Source organism: Olea europaea, chromosome 10 (assembly GCF_002742605.1).
Source record: "Olea europaea var. sylvestris chromosome 10, O_europaea_v1, whole genome shotgun sequence".
Classification (NCBI taxonomy): domain Eukaryota; kingdom Viridiplantae; phylum Streptophyta; class Magnoliopsida; order Lamiales; family Oleaceae; genus Olea; species Olea europaea.
In genome coordinates, this window is record NC_036246.1 from 43,595,983 (window position 1) to 43,617,587 (window position 21,605).

At 32.5% G+C, this 21,605-nt stretch overlaps 2 protein-coding genes across 2 annotated transcripts; one reads left to right on the top strand and one right to left on the bottom strand.

Annotated features, from left to right (window-relative positions):
• Positions 1-14,466: 14,466 nt before the first annotated feature.
• On the top strand, positions 14,467-17,294 carry LOC111400712. The gene is made up of 4 exons (XM_023028102.1): positions 14,467-14,529; positions 14,648-14,962; positions 15,047-15,232; positions 17,073-17,294. The coding sequence occupies exons 1-4, from the start codon at positions 14,467-14,469 to the stop codon at positions 17,292-17,294; spliced, it is 786 nt and encodes a 261-aa protein (XP_022883870.1).
• A 42-nt stretch (positions 17,295-17,336) lies between these two features.
• Positions 17,337-18,515, bottom strand: LOC111400713. The gene is made up of 2 exons (XM_023028104.1): positions 17,962-18,515; positions 17,337-17,847 (listed from the first exon to the last, which is right to left on the bottom strand). The coding sequence occupies exons 1-2, from the start codon at positions 18,513-18,515 to the stop codon at positions 17,337-17,339; spliced, it is 1,065 nt and encodes a 354-aa protein (XP_022883872.1).
• Between the last annotated feature and the right edge of the window lie 3,090 nt (positions 18,516-21,605).

The window sequence follows — 21,605 nt, forward strand, 5'->3', positions numbered from 1 at the left end:
GAAAAGCTGTCAGCTGATATATTGAAAAAACAAATTCCAGATTATTTTCATTTAGTTCAACAAGACGAGTTTGTCCAAATATAATCCAGTGATAAGATCATATCGAATATTTGTAGTTTCCTGTATTATTCTTCACATAAGCTTTTGAAATGGCATATGTTTTCCCCAAAACAAGTTGATCCTCAAAAGCACTGATATTGAAATCATATAAGGTAGCTTGGTTAGTATTTCCTTGGAAAATGAAAAACGATGAGAAATTTCTTAGTTATTTGATTATATATGAATGAGAAGTCTCAATAGTTTTAGTTTTGAAGTTGAAGCCAACTTTTATAACTAACAATAAGAAGAGTTACTTGAGTATCCATCAACACCAGATGTTGATACCTTCCATTACCTTATTTAGAAGGTTTTGGTGATTGTTTTTCGATAACAATAACCTTGACTTTCCACTTCTCGTTGTTTGAGACAATTTCTGGTATGAGTTTGTATTCTTCTTCCATTTTATCTAATCTAAATATAAAATAAATAAGGGAGATTTGATAAAAAAAAAAAAAAGCCCAGTCAAACAATGTTATTGTTAAAATAACCTTCCTTCAATGTTTTTTAATGAAATAGCCTTCACTTACAAAAAACAATAAACAAATAAGATCAAATATCTAAAATACCCTCACCATTAAAAATACTCAAATACCCCTTTCAATCCAATTAAATCCCTCAATTCCTCTAGAAAAACCCGTCGACACGCTTTCTCAATGGTTACTTCTTTAAAATCTTGTTATTCATTGTATTCTTCATCTATCTTCTCTAATATTTTGAGCATTTGAACAAGAATTTTGGTGTCTAATTATCTACATTGAAATCTCTACTATATTTAAAGAAAGAAGAAAGGTATTTTTAGAAATCTCATTTACATTGGTACTTTTATTGTTGAATATAGTATAAAATGATATTTTAGTTTATTTTATTTTCACATTTGGTGTATATTTGTACCGTCTGCAACTATTGGACGATAACGACACTCCAGTCATTATTAGCAGTGTAGAACGACACTACAGTCGTTATCTTCCATGTAAAAGACAGTACAATCGTTATCTGTTATGATACGTCCATTATTGATAATATATTGTGGTTATTTTGATAATTTAAATATAATAACTATTTTCATATTACTTTGATATATACTTGAGTAAATTATTTAACTTTTTGTTTTATTTACAGATATGGATTCTGTAGAAATGATATGGGTACAAGTATGCTATTTTGTCGAGTTTAAAAAGACTGAAGAAGGCAAATGGACATGGGATTATGTAGGAAACGGTGAAGAAAATGTGGATATTCTTTATGTACCATCTAGCATTTCGTATATAGAGTTGTACAACAAAGTGCAAGAACTTGTTAATGTGGATTCAAAGTTATATGAAATTGAGAAGGTGTCTCTTAATCCCAAAATGTCTAAGTTTTCAGTTCCACCACAAAGGATTAACAGTGACATGAAAGTGGAGTGGTTTCTTTCTATTTGTAAAAAAATCCTCTTTGCGTGACTATTTCGACAAAGGTTGCATGTGAATGTGACAGTGTAAGGGAGTTTGAAAGAGACTCTGGTGTAGAAACTAATGGTGAAGTAGAAAAGGGAGATGTGAGCCATCAAAATGAAGTTGAGTAATATGATGGCGATCATGGAAATGATAACGTAGATGGAAACTCTATGGATTGGGATAACTTGCATATAATTCAAGGTAGTTCCGAACAACAAGATTTTGAAGATAAATCCTCCGAGAGAGGAAAACAATGTTGATTTCTCCATGAAAGAGGACATTATTGGTACTTCAACACAAGTCGTGTGTTCAATTCCTTATATATCATCAGTTAGGATTCCGAAAAATGAGGATATACATGATGATGAACTATTTCCAACTAAAAGTGCTTTGATATCAAAACTCCAGCTACTTGCCGTGAAGTACCAATTTTAATTTAAAGTGAAGAAATCAAATAAGAGTGTGTATACAGTCGTTTGTGTTGAGGAAAGTTGTAATTGACGTTTACGGGCAACGAGCATAGCTGAATATGAGATTTTTCAAATACGAAAATATTTTGGCCATCACATTTGCTCTATGAGTCTTTATCACAGGGATAAGAGACATGCTACCTATTCGGTTATTGGAAAACATGTAGCTCCAAAATATCAGGATGCCAACATAGTGTACAGACCTAGAAACATTATCAATGATGTTCGTCGAGAGTTTGGCATAATTATAAAATATCACAAGGCGTGTATGGCCAATGAATTTGCTTACAAAGAGATTCGAGGTAGCCCTGATGATAGCTATGCAAAGTTACCATTCTATTGTCATGCTTTGGAGAGAAATAATCCTGGCACGTTGACCTTTATTGAAACTGATAATAATGGACATTTCATGTATTTTTTCATGGCATTAGAACCAAGCATACGTGGATTCCTCTCTTCAATCCGATGGGTAATTTATCTGGATGGAACATTTTTGAAATCTAAGTATCGAGGTACATTAATTGTTGCCACATGCCAAGATGCAAATCGTCAAATTTATCCACTTGCGTGGGGCATAGTGGATTCAGAAAACAATGACTCATGGACTTGGTTCTTTCAGAAGTTGTGACAAATAATCGATGACACAGATGAGGTAGTCTTTCTATCTGACCGTGCAACAAGCATATCAAATGGTTTCAACAGCGTCTATCTTAACGCACATCATGGACATTGCATATGGCATTTGCAAACTAACTTGAAGAGCAAATTTTCTTGCACAGATATTGTACCGTTGTTTAGAGCTATCGCAGAGGTATATAGTTTGGCAAAATTTGAGATTAATATGCAAGCATTGTGTAGTCTACACGAGAAAATTCGAGGGTACTTAGAGGATGATGTTGGCATGGAGTATTAGTCAAGAGCACATTTCAATGGAATCAGATACAATAGTATGACCACAAACAATGCAGAATCATTAAATTCATTGTTAAGAAGTGCTCGAGAATTCCCTAAACTTACTTTGATCGAGCATATCAGGGAAAAGATACAGAGATGGTTTCATGATAGGCGCGTTGATGCCAAAAAATGTACAAGCTACCCTACCCTGCACTTGGAGGAGAAAATGTACGATAGGTATAATGAGTCAAAAGGTTTCAAGGTAAAAGCTCTTGGCCCAGATGAAATGCAAGTGAGTGATGAAATGGAAAGTTTCATTGTTAATTTGGAGAGGGGGGACATGCACGTGTAAGAAATTTGATCTTGACCAATTTCCATGTGCACATGCAATTGCAGTAGTAAGGGATGTTGGAGACAACTGTTATAGGTTTTGCTCTCCATTTTATAGCACTTCTTACTGGAAACAAGCTTATTCTGAATATACATATCCACTACCAAATGAGGCGGACTGGGAAATTCTTGATAATGTTCGATCAAGAAAGGTGATACTACCGTTGACACGAAGAGGAAGTGAACGTCCAACAAAAAACGGAAACAATTAGTAGGAGAGGTGCGCAAGTCTCGTAAGTGTAGTAGGTGTTTGAAAACTGCGCATAACTATATCACTTGTACAGATCGTGTACCACTCAGCGAGAGATATGAATTATGAAGACAAAACGGCACATCTGCTGAATTTTGACTTTTATGATGTGCTTCTTTTGTAGTATTAAAAAGGACAGTGGTGTTATGATGTACTGCTTTCATCATTCGTAATTGTAAACTATTTAAAATGTTGGGAATGATTCATTTTGTCATTGTTTTAGAATCGGTAAAGCCATAACGACAGATATCTTTTGTTTTGTTATATCAAAACATCACTGGTGCTGTTTTTTGTATTTTACCTAGATAATAAAGAAATATTGTTCAGAAATTAAATATTATTGATTTAATAACAATTTATTTCTAAATATTTAAGTTATCAATCATTCGTATTGTATTTACATAACTAACGACACTTGTGTTGTTTTCATAACAGTAACAGCACTAGTGTTGTTCTCATTTTTCATGTTGTCCAAGTAATGCGAGTATCTCTCAAAATTTGTGAGTAGCATGTCCATCTCGTGCTCAAATGAGTTCAACTTATCAAATATCGAGGCCAGAAAGGCTCGCGGCTGCTCGTACTCGTGCTTATGGACAGAACAATACAAGTGACGTTTAACGGCACTTGTGTCGTTCCGTTGATTTCTCCCATTTTTCGCTTCATTTCCACCGCATCGACCTCAAGGATCGGACCTCCTAATTTAAGAAAGTCGAAATTATTGATTACGTGATGGATAACGACGGAATTGGTATGGATTCTGGATGTTGAGTTGGTCAAATCACAAGTCACCATCCACGTTCGTTAGAAAATCAGAGTAACGAGGGTATCTCCCGAATTATGAGAGCGACATGTCCATCTTGCGACTCAAATGAGTTCAACTTATCGAATATTGAGGCTCAAAAGGCTTGTGGCTGCCCGTACTCATGCTTATGGACAGAACGACATAAGTGAAATTTAACGGCACTTGTGCCGTTCTGTTGATTTCTCCAATTTTTCGCTTCATTTACTCTGTGTCGACCTCAAGGATTGGACCTCCTAACTTGAGAGTCAGAATTATTGATTACGTGAAGGATAACGACGGAATTGGCATGGATTTTGGATGTCGAGTTGGTCAAATCACAAGTCACCATCCACGTTTGTTAGAAAATCAGAGTAACGAGGGTATCTCCCGAATTATGAGAGCGACATGTTCATCTCGCGACTCAAATGAGTTTAACTTATCGAATGTAGAGGTTCGAAAGGCTCGTGGCTGCTCGTACTCATGCTTATGAACAGAACGACACAAGTGACATTTAACGACACTTGTGTAGTTCTGTTGATTTATCCCATTTTTCGCTTCATTTCCACCACGTCGACCCCAAGAATCGGACTTCCTAACTTAAGAAAGCTAGAATTATTGATTACATGACAGATTACGATGGAATTGGCATGGATTTTGGATGTCGAGTTGGTCAAATCATAAGTCACCATCCACGTTCGTTAGAAAACCAGAGTAACGAGGGTATCTCCCGAATTATGAGAGCAGCATGTCCATCTCGTGACTCAAATGAGTTCAACTTTTCGAATATCGAGGCCCAGAAGGCTCGTGGCTGCTCGTACTCGTGCTTATGGACAGAAAGACACAAGTGACGTTTAACGGCACTTGTGTCGTTCTGTTGATTTCTCCCATTTTCACTTCATTTCCACCGCGTCGACCTCAAGGATTAGACCACCTAACTTAAGAGAGTCAGAATTATTGATTACGTGACGGATAACGATGGAAATGGCATGGATTTTGGATGTCGAGTTGGTCAAATCACAAGTCACCATCCACGTTTGTTAGAAAACCAGAGTAACGAGGGTATCTCCCAAATTATGAGAGCAACATGTCCATCTTGAGACTCAAATGAGTTCAACTTATCAAATATAGAGGCCTGGAAGGCTCGTGGCTGCTCGTACTCGTGCTCGAGACTCAAATGAGTTCAACTTATCAAATATAGAGGCCTGGAAGGCTCGTGGCTGCTCGTACTCGTGCTTATGGACAGAAAGACACAAGTGACGTTTAACATCGCTTGTGTCATTCTGTTAATTTCTCCAATTTTTTGCTTCATTTCCACCGCGTCGACCTCAAGGATCGGACCTCCTAACTTAAGAAAGTAAAATTATTGATTACGTGACGGATAACGATGGAATTGGCATGGATTTTGGATGTCGAGTTGGTCAAATCACAAGTCACCATCCACGTTCGTTAGAAAACCAGAGTAATGAGGGTATCTCCTGAATTATGTTAGCGGCATGTCCATCTCGCAACTCAAATGAGTTCAACTTACGGAATATTGAGGCTCGGATGGCTCGTGACTGCTAATACTGGTTCTCTTCTCAATAACGGCACAAGTATCGTTATATGAACTAATGGCGCTTGGGTCGTTCCCGTTATTAAGTTTATGTCACTATAACGGTAATTGTGTCGTTCTCCGTATCTTTTCAAGATCGGTAACGACACAATTGTCGTTCTCGTAGACTTGTCTAACGACACAAGTTTTTATTTATTTAATTTTTTTGTCTTATGGAGTTTATATATACTAAAATTATTATTATTTTTTTTAATATTGATGGCATGATGCATGTGTGGAAGAATAAATCTTCTTATTACGCTAATAAAATTACTATAAATTTTTTAAAAAAAATAACATAAAAAAATCATTTTTGTCTTCAACAAAAAAACGCATTTAAAAATTAACAATTTCATAACAACTTGTTTTATTTTTTATTCTTGGAAATACAATTATAAAAAAGGAAACAATATTAAATTACAACATTTAATACTTAAGAAATTCAATATTAAATAAATTTTATACATTTATAACAAATTATAAACCCATATATGCAGCTTACCGTATTTGCAGGCAGCTTACCGTATATACAGCTTACTGTATATGCTGCCTACTATATTTGCAGCTTACCTTATTTGCAATCTATCGTATTTGCAAATAACTTATCGCATTTGCACCTTACCATATTTGCAGCTTACTGTATATGCTGCCTACTACTTACCGTATATGCTGCCTACCATATTTGCAACTTACCTATATGTTGCCCACCGTATTTGCAGCATACTGTATTTTTATATACAGATTTTTGCACTTACAAGTACCGAGAATGCAAAACACCGTACATTCACTTACCAAACCGACTTTCAAAAAAATTTCCAGATTTTTACTTTTTTACATTAGCATAAAATAAATATTAAATATATATGAAGCAAAAAAATATAAACGCATATGAATACGGTGCTCAATCTTCAATTTTCCAACATTGAATTACATAAAATTTAGAAATATAACCTTCACATTCAACTCAATCATATCAACAATATTAAAGAATACAAGCAAAATAATTTGTATAATCTCGTATATTTCTTATTCAAGTATGAAATATACGAGTATATTTTTTCTAGATGATACAATACTGTTATGCAATTGTAAAAATAATTTGCAATTATTTTTTTATATCATGGAAATATTTCTAGATATTACTTCAAAAACTTTCCAAAAAACTAAAATTCATACACTAATAAAAATACGATAAATACAAAATTCGTACAACGCACATAACAGTGACTAGTATATTTAAACATAACGACAGTTATGCCATTTTAATGTTTAATCTCAATCCAGTAACGGTACAAGCGTCGTTCTATGCTTGGTAACGACACTTGTGCCGTTCTTATGAACTTGTTTGTGTCTTTATAACGCTACATGTGTCGTTCTCCCTATCTTTTCAATATCAGTAACGACATCAGTGGCGTTCTCGTATACAATGACCGTTTAACATAATGACAGTTATGCCATTCTCATGGCTTTTTTCTCATATCGTTAACGGTACAAGCGCCGTTCTCTTGAACAAAACTTGACCAAGATAATGACCGAATTGTCATTTTCATAGAAATGCATAAGCACATTTAAATGAAAGACATAAAAGTTGTAACTACAATTAACATTTAACTTGAAGCAAACATTTACGACTACAAAAATCAATCTCCAAAGTACAAATGCAAAAATAACATCAAAACACTTGCTAAATCTACGGATCGAAATGCCATACAAATATCTCTGCAGCTAATTTGTTCCTCCAAATAGACATATCTTCCGGATGAATCAAATTCATATTCAATTGAGCTTGTAAAAACTCAATGTACTTTACTATGAAAAGCCCACAATCAGACCTACAAAATAATAATGGGAAAAAAGTGACATAGACGTGACATAGACGAAAGAAGTCATAGATATTGGTGCTAAATGTTATATTGAACCAAGTTTACTCGTTTGTTTGTCTAGGAACTACAACCCTCAGATAACGAAACATGCTGGTGTTGAAAATTTCTTCACGCGCTACGTGTTCCTTTATCAACAAGGGAATTACCACTTCAATAGGTTTCATGCATTCGGCCAGCTGAGCAACGCAGATGTGTTTTCACAAACTATCATAAATATAAATAGTTCGCTTCGTCAAATCAATTTTCACTACAAACCAATGAGAACCCAGTACACAGTAAGGAACGTACAAAAATCTACATTTACTCCAGTGTTTACTGAGCACCGATGAAGCCCCTTCAACATAATCGATGAGCTCTTGGTCAAATACGTAGTTACCATTTTTCTTCTTACGTGCACCCATTTTTAGGTAGGCTTTCTTAACAAGTTGCCAAAAATAACAATCCAATATAGTACAATCTTGCTGAAATATATGTGGATATGTCACTGCCCTTTCCCTAATGTGGTATAAGGTCGGGTCGATATGCTGTACGTCAAAACATGAGTAATTAAATGCATTACTTCAGTAGTAATAATTCTAATATACAAATATTGCTTACATCATCAATAAGCCACCCGTCATCTTTCAATAATTCATCAAAGAATTTCCTTCGCACTTCACAGATAGCTAAGGATACTGTATCACTATGACAACAATAATATCAAACTAAGCTAACTTGCAAATTCAAAATTACGCCAACCATTGCAATAAATTAAATTACCTCGTCGATGCATTTGGCAACCACTTGTTGAGGTCTTCAACTTTTGCTGGATCTACTTCCCTTAAAGGGTTATATGCTTGAATGTTCAACAATTTTCTCCTTTTTAAGGGATTAGTGTATGGAAAAAGCAGCACGGTTGCTCTTCTCTTAACTCGATGCCCCTTTCCTATAGCCAATTCAGAATTCGGATCCTCGATGACAATGATTTCATTACTAGGTTGGTAAACATGTGAAGATGCCGAAGGCTTCTCATAATCATCTACAATAGCTGATGGAACACAATTCAATCCATTTTAACACACAAGATTGAAAAGTGAAATATTGAAATGTAAATTATTTTTACCTTTATTAGATATGTTTGAATCCTCTTTTGTCCTAGCCACCTTCTTTGTGACATCATCTTGTCGAGCTTCCTTAGTCCGAAAGGTCTCTCTGGTCTATACTAAAGGCCATTGTTGGTACAAAATTATAGCAGATGAAGGATCTGGCACAAATCCTTCGAATCCAACAAATGGGACCCAACATAAAAATTCTTTGTAGCTTATTCCAAAAAGTACAAAAGAGAATATACCATCATCATATGTAGGAAAAGCCTCGGGTTACTTATTCGGTGTGACTTCTTCATGAGAGCATTCTTCAATAATTACCTCATCTCGCTCTCTTGCCTCTTTGTTCTGCTGATTGCCTGTACTAAAAGCACGATCATCAAATTCACTTCTTTTCGACTGAACTCCACCTCGTCCAGCTAATTGGAGAAATAAATCAATTTTCCTTTCTACTCGATCGAAGCGCTATGACATCTCACCTCAGAGCCTCTCTTCAACACCTCTTATTTCCTGTTTTATTATATGAGCGACATAGTCACAAGAAGGTGGGGGTCATCTAGCTATCTTGGATGAATGTAGATGGCTAGACATAGATGGTCGATCCGATGTCTTAGGACATTGTGGGCGAGCAAAACTTGATTGAGCATCGTCACTCTGAGATTCTTTTTCACCTTCATCCTTAGAAGGACATTATCCAACTTAGGATCCGCTTCATCATCAAAAGGTCCGAATTCCTTCCAGAACGGCTCCAGCAATTCATCGTCTGTAGGATTTAGCATACAATGTACCTCCATCTGAAAAAACAAGAATGTATAATTATTCAGCAAATTGTTTTGTTATAGTTATCGGTATGCCATTTACATTTTGATAAACAAAACTCACATTTGACGATTCAATATGACTTTTTTCCCCACGAATAGTTTTTAAATCTATCGAGATCATCCACCAAATAAAACAACCATGGGTTAAGAAATGTATTCTCCTCTGCTGCCAAAAGCACGTACAACAGTATGACAAGGAGCCCCAACTTATATTTATCATTCTTATGCTTGCAGCGTTTGAAAACTTGTAACAATAAACCTCTCTTTATTTTATTGTTACTACGCTTAAAACGCTCTTTGACCAGTCTAGAATTTTGTCCTAGCTTCGGACCCTTGTTCTCCGAATCCCCAACTTTAAGTCCAGTCACCAGTATGAATTCTTGCAATCCAAATCTTGCAAGCTTGTCTCCAACCTTAATAAATACTTCATTTTCTTTTGAGGTACTTGTCGACCTCAGAATCAATTGGTGGAATAATTGGAATGCAAGCTTTATGTTTCTCAGGCTTAACAAACGTCCAAAGCAGGAGTTGGTGAATAGGTCCTGATACTTGTCATCTAAGCTGTAGAAAACTTCATCGATCAATTTCATTCTACATCTATTACTTATCTTCACGTTCCCTATGTCTTCAGCATCCATTTTTCCTATTGTAAAATGCAAAACAATAATTGAGTTAGCATTCTTATTTTTCAAAGCAATCATTTACCAAAGCATTGGACAAAAATAATGACTTACAAGCTATTTCATGACTACACATAGAAAGCTCCAAGGCAACAAAAAATTGTAGTAAAGGAAGATATATTTGTTAGGAAAGCTCAGGACGATATATAAGCTAATTGCAAGGAACAAATAAGCGTGATTCCTGAATGTAGATCATAACTTTAGTGCTTGTTTTATGAAGATTTAGTCTGCAGCATGAGGATTGTGCCTTTTTCATAAATTTTTAAATTTCAAGTCTTAGCTCAATTATATGCCACCATTTCACTTAGAGAGATAGAATTAAGAGGTAAGAAAACATGTCATAATGTGATGGTGGGTTTTGTACTCGTTTTTTGCTACCTAAACTCCCACCCACATGCACAGATGGATAACAATGGATAAAACTGCATGACTTGATTGAACTGATGAATATTTATTAGGGTAGACATAGCATGCAAGTTGCTATCTATTTGTCTGTTTCATATTTATGTGGAACCAATGGTATATCTTTGCGTTCACGATGAAGGGATACAATGGCAATACAAAATTGGACTTGAACGTGGCAAAGGACAACAGACCACATAGTGATTTAGTTTCTAAAAATTTGGTTTTATCTTGACTAAAGTATTAGGAATAGGTAGTTATTTTGTAATTCTATATTGATTGCCAACTTTGAATTTTTCTTTAATATAAGCAAAAGACCAAACATGCTCTAAAATTTTAATTTTATGAGTTTCTTCTTGACTTCATAGCATGTAATTTCTGGTTCTATATTGTAAGAGCCACCCTCAAGAGGGGCATGGATGTTCAAAATGCCCATCTTGAAGATATTAGAATGAAACATGACGGATCATAGACACACCATATGGTTCATTTAAGATTCCTGCAGCCAAATATCCAAGAATGGGGCTGCCTCCAGGAATTTTCTGAAAAAAGGGCGCAAATATAACACTTGCAAGCAGTGACCATAGCATGTCAAACTGATAAAACGATGTAACTAGATCTGCTAAGGGTCATCCCCAAGTAGGAGAACATCATTCTCTCGGTCAACTCGAGCTTCATTGTTTCCTGCCATTATAGGTACAGGAGCTTGAGAACAAAGAAATGAAGAAAAGAACTAATGAAGAAAAACTCAAACCATATTGAAGTCTGCCATTATAATTGCAGAAATTCGACAAAAGAGAATGTGAACTGGAAAAGAAGAAAGGAGAGCATTTTATTAGTCAAGCTCTCTTCACAGCTCTTGATAGCTGCTAAATTTGGAGATATCGAGTGACTATCTGAAGAAACATGATTTGTGAACCTTCACAAAGGTTCGATTGGGTGGACTACTTTGATCCACATTTTCTGAGGACTACAAGAAACTTGATTCATCTACACAACTGGAAGCAAAATCTCCTATACAGAATAGCAGAGGCTCAGCTAGAAGTAATGAAGAAATGCTCTGATACCGTGTTAAATTCTCCCTAGCATAGAACTAGAGAGCAGTAAAAAGAAGAAATGATAAATTCGATATGAAATCATACTAAAGATTGGAAAATATTCAATGAATTAGAAGGTATACAAAATGCTCTATTTATAGACTAAATGACTAACCAACTAACAAACTATCTAACTAATTAACCAACTAACAAATTAACTAACTAACTACTAAATAATAACAGGTGGAGACAAAATCGTTGGAAGCTGAAGTCTCTGGAATAAGCTTGAAGTAATTTCTGGTTCTATATTATAAGACATGTTTTACCTATAATACCTAGAACTTCGAACAAGTATATTAATATACTTAGGCAAAAATATATCTAATGGAGAACGATCCATTCGGCCACTAAATATGGTGGTGAATAGGCCAATGCTAATGAGGTGAAGTATGAAGAAGGCATGAGATGAAGAAGCCGTACCTTAAATTTGGGCTCACCTTTACAGTCGCAGTAGCAAAGAGAGGAATTTCCACAAACTCGTAGTTCCAAAACAAAGTCTTCGAGGCGACAGGTGGAGTCACTTCGCTCACCTTTACTCGTCGTGTTCTTTTGTATGGATATCAGAGGCCAGGTCGATTTCATGAGATTCGTAGTCAATTTTGTGAGATTTTCTCAAAGGGGAAGAAGAAAAGAGACGTTATTTTTGAATTTGGGGGAATAGGGTTTTTACCTTAGGAAGAAACGGGGTGAAGAGGGAATATGGAAGGATTTTTGTGTTAAAATGTGAAGGATAGTTTGGTCATTTTTTCAATTAAACTATTTTCATTTTTTTTCTCCTCTTTGTATTGGTCAAAGGCTATTTCTCCAAAAACATTGGCAAACCCGGCTATCTCACCAAATTCCCCAATAAATAATGTCAAATATAGTCAGAGTAGAGTAGAAGATTTATGAGGATAGTAATCTTAGAAGGGAAATGAAATGGTTTTAATAGATACATTATAATTTGTCGAAGTTATAAAAAAAATTAGATAAAATCGATGAAGTATGGCCAAGTAAATTAGTTGATTGATTAACTTGAAATTTTTTTTATCAAGTATATTATATTAAAGTACATTCTAGAGTATAATATATGGAAATTGATTAGTCTATGTATAATGAAATGTGTAAGTATATAAATATAGAGTAATGGATTAGTTTCGTACGATAAAATCTGTAAGGTATGGGATAGAAAAAAGATATGTATACCAGTATGGTGAAGGTAGTATGGTGAAGGTATGGCAAGCAACTCACGACAGTAAACAATCAATGATAATTAATTATTTAGTAAACAATAATTTCAATAAAAAAAGGGAAAAAATTTCCAAAAGAAAAGGGAAAAAAAATTTGCTCTGCAAGAGTATGGAGGACTTGCTGAAATTGCTTCACACTGTTTGGAGCACTAAAAAGGAAAAAAAAAATCACTCTTGTGTGCAAGAGAAATGAAATGGTTTAAAGTTAAAAAAAAAAATTAGATAAAATCGGTGAAGTATGGAAAGTTATATATAAGTACAGTCTAGAGTATAATGTACTGGAATGGATTAGTCTGAAATTTTTAAGTACATAGTAATGTATGAAAATAGATTAGTTTACCACCAGTGGTATGCAAAGAAAAAAAAATGTAAAATTCAGAGGTAGAGGTATGGCTCATGACATAAACAACTAATAATAAATAATAATTTCAATCCAAAAGAAAAAAAAATCTAAAAGAAAAAAAATTTGCTCTGCACTGTACGGAGCAAATGCTCCACACGCTTGCACGGAGCATCTCCAACAAGTACTCCGCACAGTGCGAAGTATTTCCTTTCTTTTTTTTCCCCTTTTGTTTTGATTTAAATTTTTATTTACTAAATTATTAATTTTTAATTGTTTTACTAACTAATTAAATAATTTGAATGATATATTAGCCATTTTTTTATTTTTTTTATTTTTTGCAGTCTTAATCATAGCAAAGTTGCTCCGCACAGTGTGGAGCATTCTAGCTAGTATTCCTCACTGTGCGAAACATTTGTATGTTTTTTTTTTTTTTGCTATTTAAATTATTAATTGTTTACTTTGTCAGTAAACAAACAATCAATTGCCATATTAGACCATATCAAACCAATTGGACAGTTTTATTGTACAACTAAACTATTCTTTTGTTAATTACATAAAATTATACTTTTATTTCTTCTTAATCTCATTAGTCATTTTTTTTTTATTTCAACACTTTACATATTAGTAATAAAATTTAGTTTTAACTAAATCTAGCAGACGTATCTAAAAAAAATCCCAAGAAGAGTGTTTTGTCTTAAGTATCTTGTCTATTTCTCACTTTGTCTATTTCTATATTCCTATCCCGTGAAGCTATTGTCAAATTTTCTCTCAAAAAATAACAAGTATTGTTTAGTTTAAATAGCTTCTCATACCATTTCTTTATACTCAACCAATTTACATATCTTTACCTTTACCTACCAAGCTTTCCTAAAAAAAATCAGGTTTAATATAGTGTTTCTTTCTTGATTCTTTTACTACAATTGTTTCAAAATAAATTCGTAGTTTTAAATGATATATAATTTTCAATCTTTAATTGTGTTAAAAATCATACATACTATAGTTTATCAACACAAAAATGGATGTGCCACATAATTTCTTCAAAATTATCGATGTTTTACTAAATCATAACATCCGTTTGGTAAGTTATATAAAATATAATATCTTCTTTCATTTCATATTTGTATGAATGTTTTATTTACTGTCTATATTTTTTTCATATATTGTAGATGCTTCCTACATCTTTTATCAATTGCTAGAGACACAAATTAGGTGATAGAGTACGATTAACTTCGTATGATAGTACGATTGTAACAATACAATTACAAACAATCGATGGAGAAACATATTTGACTAATGGATGGGAGCAATTTTCTGACCATCATAACTTACAGGATGGTTTTGTTGTAGTATTTGAATATAATGGAAATTCAATGTTCAATATGAGGATATTTGATCATTCTAGATCAGATGTTACATATGGCTCTGATTTTGAAGAAGATGAGGCTTTACATCTGGATAATCTTGCATTCGAAATAACATTGATGCTCAATCAGAACAATCGTCTAGAAATTGTAGGCTATCTTTAATATATCATTCTATATTTACCTTTTTCACATTATTTTAATATTAACATTAGCATCCATATTTTTTCGAAGTCTATTCCAGGAAGGTTTGCAAGACACCAACTACCAAGATATGTGCGGAATGTTCGGCTCCATGATTCTCTACATCAAAATTGGAATATCACTGCAAATTCAAGACCAAACGGTGTGATGTGCCGACTTACTATAGGTGGGGCCAATTTTTTGACAGAGAAGGAACTACAAATTGGAGATACATCTGTATTTGAATTATTAAATAGTGAATCTCCAATGTTCATGATTTACAAAAAAAATCACAACGATGGAACTCTAACTCGTCTATGAAACTTTTCACACCAGTAATGTTTAATATTTATGTTTATCCATTTCAGTTTTCGTTAACTATCTTAAACTATTGCATAAAGATTTTCATAGAAATTACATTTTTTCCTTTCTTTACAATTAAAAAATACTACAATCTTTCTAACTAAAACATAACATTCTCTTATATATTATACATATATGGTTATATCAACACACATATATACATACGTTGTATGATGGATTCACCTTTAAGAAGATGTTTTCAAATAGAATGAACCTGTGTGTTTTGTAATAATATCACTTACCGTAGTAATATATTTACCTAGGAATATAATTATGGAATGGTAAAATGATCAAGTCATTTTAACTTACAGAAGTGGTTTCCAGAAATAGTTTCCTTCATCTCTATCTAAACTTCTAAATATCAGCTTTACCAGTTGTATTCATATTAACCACATTCAAAAAATACAGAGCATGACGACTAATTCATATATTTTTGGAAAGAATAACTTCATAAATTCTTTTTGCAAAGATACTATTTTGCAAAATCAATATTTTATCATGACAATCAGAAGTCATAAGTCCGGATTTGTTATTAATTTTGTGTTTGTAATAACAAATATAATCAATAAAGAATTATAACAAACAATTAAGCATATACCTTAGAAATTTTCAGCTGAAGATTCTAATATTTACCGTAAACTAGATTCAAGATTTCATGATAGACAATATTTTTGGTACAACAAGTATGTGATTTGTTTTTTGACAAAAGGTTTGATCAGAACTTTTATATTTTTGTTATTCTAGCTCAGAACAATGCAACATACAATTGGCCATGAGAAAATACAGGTTCTGGAAGATATAAGCCAACAAAATCTAGAGTTTGACCTTAAGATTTGTTAATGGTCATTACAAAACATGGACGAATTAGAAATTGAGTTCTTTTAAATGGTACAAACTGTTTATCTCCTTCAAGAAGAATGAATAGAATTCTAGGTAAAAATACTTGTTTTCCACGATATTCTCCTATCCCAATTTCAGCCAAGATAACATTCTACTTAAAGTCACGAAAAATAAGTCTAGTCTCATTACATAAACCTTCAGCAGGATTAATATTTCTGAGCAACATAACTGGATAATTTTTTTCAATATGAGTTTATGTGGAGGCATACTGTTTGGAGCTAGACTATTCAAAAAATCTTCATCAATAAAACCATCACTTTTATCAATCTTTTCATCAAAACTAAAATATGTAACTTTCTATCTCGAAATTTCTTTAAGCAACATATTGTTTATTAAATCTACATAATCATTTTTTGGGGTTAAAATAATTCTATTCATTATAATAATATGTAGGTTGTTTCAATATGTCTGAAAATTGAGAAACACAATATCAATTAATTCCTTCAATGATTTAAATTCATCTTCAAAATTGATGGTAATATCTTCAGGAAATGTAATCATTTGGCATGAATGTGTTCTCTCTTTTCCATTCCCAATTTTCAGCAAATATTTACAGAATGAAAGATCTAATTTAACTCTCATATTTTCGATTAATGCTAGTTGTGTAAAAGAACGTCTTAAATGTGAAAAAACTAAACTTGCCTTCATTATATCGTTTTTTGTTCCTCTTTGTATTACTAGTAAAACTTGTCGAAAATCTCCTCTACACACAATGACTTTTCCACCAAATGGTAATTGACATTCAGTAATGTCTCTTAACATTTTATCTAAAGCCTCAAAAGCATATTTATGAACCATTGGTGTTTCATTCTAGATTATTATGCTAGTCAATGCTAAAAGTTTACCAAGTGCAGACTGTTTACTCACCGAACAGCGCATATTACAACTTACTTCAAGCGAAATTTTGAATCTTGAATGTCCTGTTCTACCAGCTGGTAATAGAGATGCATCTACACCTGATGATGCTGTTGCTAGTGCGATAAGAATTCGAGATCGTACACAAAAAGTAATGACTTGTTCAAATATGATTTTCTAGTGCCTCCCGGACCATCAATAAAAAACATTCCATGCTTATCATTTAAAACACAATCCAAAATAATATCATAGGCATTTTGTTGCTCTTTATTAAACTCTCACTATAATGTATGTTTGACTGAAAATTAATATTAGTTATTTCTTCGGCAATCATGGTTTCAAAGATATCATCATCATTCACAGTTAAATCAAAATCTACCAAACAAAAATCAATTATATTCTTACTAACACCTTCTAAGAAAGAATTTATACAGTGTAAAGCTTTCATCTTAACACTTTGTTGTGTGAAACCTTTATGTAAATAATCTTCTATTATAAAATTCTTAAATTTATCCCATAAATTTCTTGGCTCTGTATTAGAATAGCTATTTCTACTAAGAAGACTATGGGAAAGTGCTGCTTCATAATAAGTAGATAAAACAATACTATTGACTATTTTTAAATCTTCAAAAGATTTTGACCCTCTAATATGATTTAACAAAACTCTTAAAAAATACATCTCACCTTCACATGAATTAGCACGGACTATTCTACCAATAATATTTTTGCTTTTTCTGGGAGTTCAAATTCGCATGGATGTATCCCATACGAAATAAGTTGGAAATTCTTTATACAGTAGAGTTTTTGTCTTTTCATTTGAAATATTCATTCTAAAGATTTATGTTAACATTGTTCGGTGAACAAAATCCTTATTTATAACCTTTGACAAATCATTTGTCTCCTTGTATGTAACCGTTTGAGCATCTTTAGTATGTAACTGTAAAGAGATTACCGTAGGAGATATATCAAATAAATCAAATCTAAATATCCTCCACATAGCTTCAGGTGGAGATATCCATCTAGTTGTTTGGTAGTTTGAAATCTCATCAACGAATTGTTCATTTGTTTCTTTATTTAAAGTAAAATGAATGTGGTCATGTCTCTTATATACATACTTGTATAGATATTTAACAGCTTTAACAGAAGAATATACATCTACATTAATGTGACAATCATATTTAGCTAAAATGTAAGGATTATATAGTACAACCCATCTATTATCCAACATACACCCTCTTACTTTAACACTTACACCATCATTGCTACGCTTGTAAAGTGGGTAGGAATCATTACCCAAAGAAGTATTTTCAACGTAATCTCTCGGATATTTTTTTTTACACACAAAATTCTTTTCCATACAAACATTCTTAGGATTCAAATTCTCACAATGACCATGCATCATATGTTATACAACAGTAGCATGTTGGTAAGGGTATTTGTTTGTCTGATAATTCTGATGAGACAATTTCATCGATTTGTACAGAGTTTTGGATCTTAGAACTTCATTTATATAAGGAGAAAATGAGCGTGAGGTAATCCTCTTTTCAAAAATTCAATCACATAAACATATGCAGCAATAGGACCTAACAACTTTCTCTTAACCAAATATGTCTTCAGTTCCTCAAACCTGGCACGAAATATTCGTACTAACAAATCTAGCCTATTCTATATTTCATCACTGTGTTTCAATTCACATTTTATTTTAGGCCAATTTTGATTACATGTCATTGTCAAAAACACATCAGGTTTGCCATATATTTTAACTAAAGACATTGCATCCATATATCTTTTAGTTATATTCCTAGGGCCCCAACAAAATTAGAAGGCAATATTAATGATCTACCAATTTTACAACATCTATTCTCACCATTTTGTACACTATCTACAATTCCCTGATATAGTTCAGCTCTTATAACCTTTTGGTTATTACGGAAGTAGTCTAATCTTGCTGTTTCAATTTTCACATATATATCCACAACATATTGCTGTAAAAGTCTGCCAGCATGTAAAAGAATACAATTATTTATACAACTGATTTGAAGCTTGTAACAATAATATTCTCGACATGATACAGTTATTCATTTTTTCTTTGCCTTCAAAACTGCAAGAAAGAAAAAAATTTATATCAACAAAAATTTCATTCACTAAATGCAATTAATAACATAAATAAATTAGTTTAAAAAATAGAAATTACTAAAATCGTTTACCATAGTCTTCTACTTCCAATAATTGATCCGCGGAATAGATATGATTAACCTTTATTAAATTCTAAAAAACTGGAGCTTGTGAAACACTTACATTCACATTTTCAATACCTTCATGCCATCCAAATTCTCCATACTGAAAAAGTAGTGGATATTGGAGAGGATCATAATAACCATAATAGCATTGAACTTCATATGCATTACCTGAATGCCCATAAATTAATAAATCCTGACCTCTAGTATTTGTAGATGGGTCATCTTCAACCCAAACTACAGCCACTTGTTTTGATGTTTGCAAGTTATATTTTTTTGATCAATACCCGGATTAGACTTTAGTAAAATACAACATGATTCTAAATCACTAACTTCACTTAATGATCAGAAAAACTTTGAATAGAGATTTTTGTTTAGAACATCTATCAACTTTCTTAAAGTAAACTCACAAAATTTGTCAGAAGTATTCAGTCTATTACGAATTTCATTTTCAGTAACATAGAAGTATATTCTCATTCTTTGACACAAGCGAGTTTATGAAATGGTATACTTGTCCTTGAACTCTAAAAGTATATATACCTTTATCATTCTTACACAATTCTTTGTCATACTTAACACCAAACGAAGTAAAAGCAAAATGATTGTTGTAACTACGAACAACCTTTTTAAAAGCTATAGCCTCTTCAGATGTGGAAGTAAATAAATCATACATTTCAGGAGGTATATCATGTAACTGTAATTTGACATTTCCATCACAACATCAAAAGCCTTTGCTTTCTCTATAGAATTTTGTAGCACCACAATGACGACAAATTTTAGAATATGGCAAAACATAAGGTTGATTAGGAATACTTCCTTTACCAATTTTTTCTGCATATTCAACACTGACGCTCACATTTAGCATCACCTACAAGAAAAAAAATTGAAAAAAAAAGGAAATTGTAAGGAAAAAAAGCATTCCATATAAATAAACTAAATATAATTATATTAAAAAATGACCAAACAAGAGCTATAAAAGAAATTCTCCGAAGAGTTTGAAGAGATAATTGATCTCTACGAACTGAGCGCGCAGTGCGGAGGAGTTTTCGGAGTTTTTTGTGTAAAAAAAAACACAATCAATAAATAAATACAACAAATACAAGCACAACAAGATGATAAACTAAAAACTATACAAACGCAAACACGAACAACTTTTTTAAAAAGATGTAGAAATAAATAAATCATACTAAAAACCTTTCCATCACAACAACAAAACCTTCTGCTTTTTTTTTTTTTTTATAGAATTTTGTAGCAAGAGAATTAGAAGATGACAAAACATAAGTATTTTCTTTACCAATTTTTTCTGCATATTCAACACTCACATTCATTCCCTTTATTCAAAATGTTGATTAGCATCATGAAAGAAAAAAATTTTGAAAAAAAGGAAATTGTAACGAAAAAAGCATTTTATATATAGAGAAAACTATATTATATAAAAAAAGACAGTTAAAAAAAATCTCCGAACAATTCGTAGAGATGAATTTATCTCTCCGGACTATGCGGAGAGATCACTCTTTCCTCCGCACTCTCCGCACAGTGCGGAGTTTTCGAAAAAAATTTCTCTGAGAATAACAAATTAAAATAGCAAACTAAAAACTAAACATGATTATTATATAAAAAAATAACTACAAATTTAGTTTGTTCAAACTGCTAAGAAAAAAATTAGTAAGCTGATTTCTCGCAGAGAGTTCTGATTTGATTTTGTAGGTCTACATCTTCCTAAACATGTGTTTTCACATGGTTAGGAATACGTTGCGTTGTTTAGAGCAAAAACAAGACAAAAAATAAATTTTTTGATTAAGTCAGCATACAAAAATAAATCACATATTTATTGCACAAAAAATATGGTCTATTTGAAAATTTTGAATTTAATACATTCTATTTAACAAGTCTAGAATTCTAAAATGTCCAACAATTACTCTATCATCTCGTTGCTGCCAAAGTGAAGATTTATTCACCATGATTCATCAGAAGAATACATAAGGTTAGTTATTTTCATATATATTTTTAATTATAGTTATATTTTGTTTGTTAATATGCTTATTTTTTTTTTCATCATCTTTCTTATTTAAAGTATAAATATGAATATTTAATAATAAATTTATAAGGAAAGAAACCATGTAAAATTGTGATATTATAATGTTGATTCATACTAAAACTAAAACATTGTCAATTTGTTTAGGTATATCACGATTTCACCATAGTTTAATTTTTTCTATATATACACCAACAATATGACAAAATAGAAAAAGAAA